Source organism: Borostomias antarcticus (genome assembly GCF_949987555.1).
Source record: "Borostomias antarcticus genome assembly, chromosome: 2".
Lineage (NCBI taxonomy): Eukaryota > Metazoa > Chordata > Actinopteri > Stomiiformes > Stomiidae > Borostomias > Borostomias antarcticus.
In genome coordinates, this window is record NC_140235.1 from 409,417 (window position 1) to 416,145 (window position 6,729).

Sequence of the window (6,729 nt, forward strand, 5' to 3'; positions counted from 1 at the left end):
GGTAAATATTGGAGACGTCATCTTTTGGACAGCTTTTGGAATTTGTGGAAGCCCCACAAACAGCCGGGCAACACCGGCATTCAAAACAAGTATACCTCTGGCTTTCAGACGTAAATCAGTGTTGCGAAGTGTCGCAAAATAACTTTATAGACAGAAGAGCGTACCACAACACACTTGGCGTTGGACTTGGCTAGCGCGTTAGAATATCTGTATTTTCCTCCAATATAAAGCTCTATGTGGGGTTTCTGTATACGCCCTGTAAGTCTACAACATGGAGGACATGGAAGAAGACAGCTTTGACCTACATGATGACCACAACCATAACTACTGTGCAAACGGAGCCCACTCGTATCTCAGGACCCAGGGGTCGGATGTGCCCCAGCCTCTATCTTCGCCCCAGCCTCTCTCTGTGCCCCAGCCTCTCTCGGTACCGGTCTCCCCGGTGGGGGGTCAAGATAGGGGTCAAGATAGGGTCTGCTCCAGCAGCGCCAGCGGGTCAAAGTTCATGGACTCTGATTCGAGCAGCGACAGCAGTGAGGCCAGCGAGGCGGACAGCCCCCAGGCAGGGACACTGACTCTGAACTCAGCCTCAAAGTTTTGTAAGTTTCAACCACTATTGCTGCGTTTGATTATTAAAAAAGGACGAGAACATTAAATAAAACGACGCGTCAACTTATGCGCTCAAAATATCCCTTAGACTGAATTGTGGCACAAAAATAACGCCTAGAAACTCGGGTAGGATTTCTCAACCTCCCTGTCATTTGACGTCATTTCAACATGGCAACCCCCACCCTAAACTGCGAGAAAAAATATGAATTCTATCAGAATCAGAATAGCATTCCTGTGCCCCCCATGAATAGGAAACACTGAACACTACAGCCTCCAGCCCTTTGATCAAACAACCAGAAGTGTGATCGGCTACCAGCTTCACAGAGCCAGCCGGTGGATCCTCTAGGAATTATATCTTGCTTGCTTATTTGATAACAGCATTTTGTGTGTAATTTTGTGGTTCAGTAATGAATGCTATGACAGAGGAGGACTATAGGAACACATACTGGCCCAACCTGGAGAAGGCCATCGACCACCTGCTAGTCCAGAACCCCACGGACCACATCTCCATCTCGTACGAGCAGATATACAGGTGGGAGATCGCTGCAAATGAAACAGGCGTTGAAGGCGTCCCATGTCTCTAGGAAGGAGAATCTAAGGTGATCTGTCACTCTTTATTTTTCAGCTACGTGTACAAGTGTGTGTGTCAACAGCACTCAGAGCTGCTGTACAAAGACTTGATGTCAAAGATCACAATCCATCTACAGCAAGTATCGACTGACCTCCAGGTAAGAAGGAAGTTATTCCAGAACAGCCTCTGTTCAAGGATGCTTGAACAATGTCTTTTGTTTAGTGATGAACTAAGAAAGACATGTATTCTCTTTCATCAGATCAGACCACTGGAGAATTTCATTGAGAATTTCAACCTTGCTCTAACTCAATACACAGCTGCTCTTCAATGCATAGTTCCTGTATTCATATACATGGTAAGTACACTCATGAGGAACACGGTAGATTGTACGACCCTACGACCCTATCATCAGATCTCTAAAATGGCTTTGAATTATACGGGGTCAGATTTGCTGCTTAATGTACTTGGCTTTCACTCATTTCTCAGGGCAAGACGAGTCTTCAGGGCTTGCTTCCATAACTCAGAGTCTTTCCTGACGTGTCTTTTCCAAACTTGTCTTGTCAGAATAAGTTCTACATTGAATCCAAGCTGAACAGAGACCTGAGAGAAGATCTTCTGAAGCTGTTTACGGATCATGTTGCAGAGAAGCATGTGAGCACGTTGATTGGTGAGTTCATCAGTCTGACTCTGTCATTTCAACCCCAGTCATGGCTGTGCACTTTTTGATTACTTCTGCCATTTTGTTTATATGTTTGTTTTTCTGGCATTTTGTGTGTTTTCCTGCTCTCAGCTCTTCTCCTTGAAGCCCGTTCCATGCCCTTCCAAGTCAGACCATCAACTATGGCTAGTGTGGTCAAAGGCCTCTACGATCTCAGACCAGGTGAGCCACGACACCTCGCCTGTTGAGTGACATGGTTTCACAGCTACTGTGTGGACGTGAAGGAAGACGTGGTTTAATGACTGTTTGCTTCCTGTTTAAACGCCCGTTTCCTCCAGCGTATGCCCAGCTCGCCCCGGCCCTGTTCTCTGCCTTCATTCCTCAAATCACCCCCCCAGCGGTGGAGTCCCAGCTGCCTGACTACGCCGCTCACGACCAGAAGATGCAGATGGAGCTCTCTCTCAACGGCTTTCCCAGGTCAGTTCCCTCAGGTCAACCTCACAGCTGTGCGTATAGGTCATGACCACAGGTTCAAGTTATTACATGCTACCTAGCCAATGGTGGAATCCCAGCAAACGTCTTGATCAATGCATCGATTAGGCTTTTGTTTAGGTTTTGAGGCACAGAGTGACTGATGAATTGGATTGACCCACACCTTCTCTGACTGTCCTTCTGGTCCCTTTGCAGGGGTGACCAGTCTCGCAAGAGGGCCAGCGAAGAGTCATCCTAGAGTAAGGCTGAAGCACAACCTGCTTTAAAACCCAGTAAACATCCAGTCCCTCCTCTGAAGCCTGTTCCATGTCTTAATAAGTGGGCTTTGCTGTCAGGTAGGCATGTGGGGTGGAAGAGGTGTAGCTGGCCAAGAGAGAATCAGCGGACAACAACGTAGCCCAACCATTTGGCTTTTAACCTCTAAACAGACTTCATAACACAGACAATATGCCCTCAGTGTCCCACCCTTTAAGACTGCAGCCAGGGAGCAAACAGCGGTCATACTCGGCTCACTCTACCCAGTACGTGCATGTCAGGCCACATCTCGCTCACACACATTCACAACCGCCCTCTTCATTGGGGAAAGGAAAAACAACATGTGCATTTGCCCAAAACCGCTGGAGAGGAAATGTGCTTCCTCAACGCAGGCTTGTCTTTCTTACCGCGATCATATCTCCCAGGGCTTGGGAAGGAGAGCATCATATCTCCCAGGGCTTGGGAAGGAGAGCATCATATCTCCCAGGGCTTGGGAAGGAGAGCATCATATCTCCCAGGGCTTGGGAAGGAGAGCATCATATCTCCCAGGGCTTGGGAAGGAGAGCATCATATCTCCCAGGGCTTGGGAGGGAGAGCATCATATCTCCCAGGGCTTGGGAAGGAGAGCATCATATCTCCCAGGGTTGGGAAGGAGAGCATCATATCTCCCAGGGCTTGGGAAGGAGAGCATCATATCTCCCAGGGCTTGGGAAGGAGAGCATCTCACTACAACAGGCCCACTGATGTAACATTATTGTTTGTTGTTTCTCAGTCATCCACCTGGGTGACCTGGCTCAACTCAAAACATAGTGACAAGGATTCCATGATGCTGATTGGCTGAGCGTTGCGACGGCCTGATCTCAGTGGTGTGGTGGATAGCTCTCTACGCCTCCATTGAAAAGCATATTGATTTCATGATGGTGCTGTTGTCCATGTGGTGATAATCCACCATCTCAGAGGCGTTGGAAGCAGGGGTGGGGGGGTTAGGGTTTGGGGTGCGGGGGGGTTGGGGTGCGGGGGGTTAGGGTTTGGGGTGTGGGGGGGGTTGGGGTTTGGGGTGCAGGGTGGGGGGGGCAGCTTCCCTTTCACGGCACTAAACTTTTTTTTACAAACTCAAGTCAAAGTAGAGAGGATTCTGTTAATAGATCATAATCAATCCTCTGACTCTGACGTTTACAGTTTGTAGCCTGCATTTGCTCTGCATATGTCGACATCTGGAAGTGAAAGTATTTCTGCCAACTTGTGAAAACACAGTTCAGCAGGCTGCTTATCACACAGGCTCAGCACTGCTCCACAGTGTCTGTTGAGTTAGAGAAGCCGCTCGTCTCACTCATTCCAGGCAGAATGGATAAAATAGTAGTATAAATAATAATATAATTTAAAAAATAGTAGTTGTAGCAAAGGGATAAATGGCAAATGTAGCGAACTAAACGGCTAAAACATACTGGAGTTGCCTGTGTCCAGATGAGCCAGGTTCTCTGCACCATCGGAGCAAACTGTCTGTTTTTCTATTTTCGTTTGGCCTCGTTCTGTTTAACGCAAGTTTGAGATGTATGACTGGGTCATTCAGAAGCGGCCTCTTGTTCAGGTAGGCTACGAATATATATATATATATATATATATATATATATATATATATATAGAGGACCCAACGGGGGTCTTTATTCTGCCTCACAGTCACACGCCTTACTAGAGTGAGTAGCGACATGGTGCGCACACACACACACACACATGCACACACACACATGCACACACATGCACACACACACGCAGCTTTCAGGGGTCATCGGGGGTCATCGGTGGAAATTGTTCCCTGCATTTGTCCATGCCAGCCCTCTCCTCCAGGGGCAGTCAGGAGCAGTGGGCAGCCATCGCTCATGGCGCCCGGGGACCAAGTCCAAGTGTCCAGGTCAGGTTCAGATCTGTTCTTCTGCATGTTATATTGGGTTCTTTGGGAGGGAACCCTTGGGAACGCGGGGAGAACATGCAAACTCCACACAGAAAGGCCCAGATACCTTCTTGCTGTGAGGTACTAGGTACTGCCCCACCCTGCCGCACCTGAGTGCTTTTGGCGTTCAGTGTCTTGCTTAAGGACACATGGGCACAATGCCAGGATCGGGATCGAGGTCTGTGATTGGACGAATTACTTTTGATTTTCTTCACTATCTCAACGTCCTCAACGTCTCTGTGTTGTTGCTGCTGTATCTGTTATCACTGAGCCAATTGATTCTACATGTGAATGAAACAGTTTTGGTCCATCATAATGAGATTGAGTGATACTGTGTTAAATGATCTCATGATAGTGAGGTTGTTGATGATGTAAATAGTTATTTTCATAGCATGGCCATCAGGCGGTAGCAAAAAAACAAACAAAAAACAATCAGTCAGTATCTTCTGTAACTGAACCATCTTCTGTTATGTGTTTAATTCGAATGGAAGTATTTGATGATATTTTTGCACTGTTTTAAGTGTAATCTGATGCTCAGGCCTGGTTGTCTTTGCTCTTTGCCTCTTGGAGTGTGGGGACCATGGCTCACTTCATTGTTGTATGTACAGATCTACTCATTGTTTCAATAAACAAATCTTGAAAATCACATGAGCATGAACAGAATCACTTGGAAGAACTGTCAAATGCAGTAGGAATTAAGAGATGAATTAAAAGCCAGAACAGAAATCACTCAGATAGATAGATAGATAGATAGATAGATAGATCAAACATATCCATGTCTATGTAGTCAAACCAAATGCATGGAGGGTAGTTTCTGGTCTATTAGCTCCATCTTCTGGACTGCTTCTGTTAGGATTGGTCAGATAACTACTGAAACCAAATGTTTCAAGTTCTGATGTGGATACATGCATGTAAAGCCTATTTAAATGTTGATTATGATATGAAAGTCTATATTCTCTATATCATACAGGTCAAGTAGGCCTATACTGTAAGCGATCGCATTTGCACTTAGGGGCATATAGCCTATATTATACTCATATAGCCTATATTATACTCATATAGCCTATAGTATACTCATATAGCCTATAGTATACTCATATAGCCTATAGTATACTCATATAGCCTATAGTATACTCATATCGCCTATAGTATACTCATATAGCCTATAGTATACTCATATCGCCTATATTATACTCATATAGCCTATAGTATACTCATATAGCCTATAGTATACTCATATAGCCTATAGTATACTCATATAGCCTATAGTATACTCATATAGCCTATAGTATACTCATATAGCCTATATTATACTCATATAGCCTATATTATACTCATATAGCCTATAGTATACTCATATAGCCTATATTATACTCATATAGCTTATAGTATACTCATATAGCCTATATTATACTCATATAGCCTATATTATACTCATATAGCCTATAGTATACTCATATAGCCTATAGTATACTCATATAACCTATATTATACTCATATAGCCTATATTATACTCATATAGCCTATAGTATACTCATATAGCCTATAGTATACTCATATAGCCTATATTATACTCATATAGCCTATAGTATACTCATATAGCCTATATTATACTCATATAGCCTATAGTATACTCATGAACATGTCCTGCTCAGCTGTAGCTCGCCCTGGGTTGATCAACCCCAGTAATCTGCTGTGTTCACATTCGGGCGCACGGAGGCTCGTCGAGGCTCGTCTAATTCAGTAGTGAGCTTTAGTAGTGAGCTTTGACAGACGACCGTGCTCCTCCGGTGAGGAATCCCTTTACAGACGCCCTCCTCTGGCCAATGAGGTGGGACGCCACCCAGACACATGGGCCAGGCCTCCCCAAAATAACCTGCGACTAGCGCGCTGACAAATGTTACTACTTTTACTGGTGACAGGTTGCCCTAGCTACTCGCCTCCATATTTCCCTGTAAACTCCAAGGTTAACCCTGTGCAAGAAAACAAGCAGTCCTGTGCAGCTGCCTCTCCGCCCAGGTGGCGAGCACCGGAACACCGGAATCTGCCTGTTTGCGCACAGGTGCTCTCCGTGGATTGGCGGGTCCAGACGGGGCCAGCTGGTTTGAAGGTAAATCACCCCGTTATCTGCTGTTAACTGTCTTATTCAGTCATTAGGGTTCGTGTAGAACCGAGCTCATCTGTGTTCTCTCACCA

The 6,729-nt window shown here is 45.5% G+C and overlaps 1 protein-coding gene across 1 annotated transcript; it reads left to right on the plus strand.

Moving 5' to 3' along the window:
• The first annotated feature begins 241 nt into the window (after window positions 1-241).
• Window positions 242-3,033, plus strand: cacul1 (CDK2 associated cullin domain 1). Its single transcript, XM_084449751.1, has 8 exons — window positions 242-599; window positions 1,015-1,141; window positions 1,235-1,337; window positions 1,440-1,535; window positions 1,745-1,847; window positions 1,971-2,060; window positions 2,177-2,315; window positions 2,526-3,033. Exons 1-8 carry the CDS (start codon window positions 272-274, stop codon window positions 2,566-2,568), a joined length of 1,029 nt encoding a protein of 342 aa, XP_084305877.1. The 5' UTR covers window positions 242-271; the 3' UTR covers window positions 2,569-3,033.
• The last annotated feature ends 3,696 nt before the right edge of the window (window positions 3,034-6,729 follow it).

Excerpts from the sequence above, each read along its gene's own strand:
- cacul1 (XM_084449751.1), top strand. The coding sequence starts at position 272 with ATGGAGGACATGGAAGAAGACAGCTTTGACCTACATGATGACCACAAC. Across the intron at positions 1,142-1,234 it reads TCGTACGAGCAGATATACAG|CTACGTGTACAAGTGTGTGT; the intron begins GTGGGAGATCGC and ends TTTATTTTTCAG. Across the intron at positions 2,061-2,176 it reads CCTCTACGATCTCAGACCAG|CGTATGCCCAGCTCGCCCCG; the intron begins GTGAGCCACGAC and ends CGTTTCCTCCAG.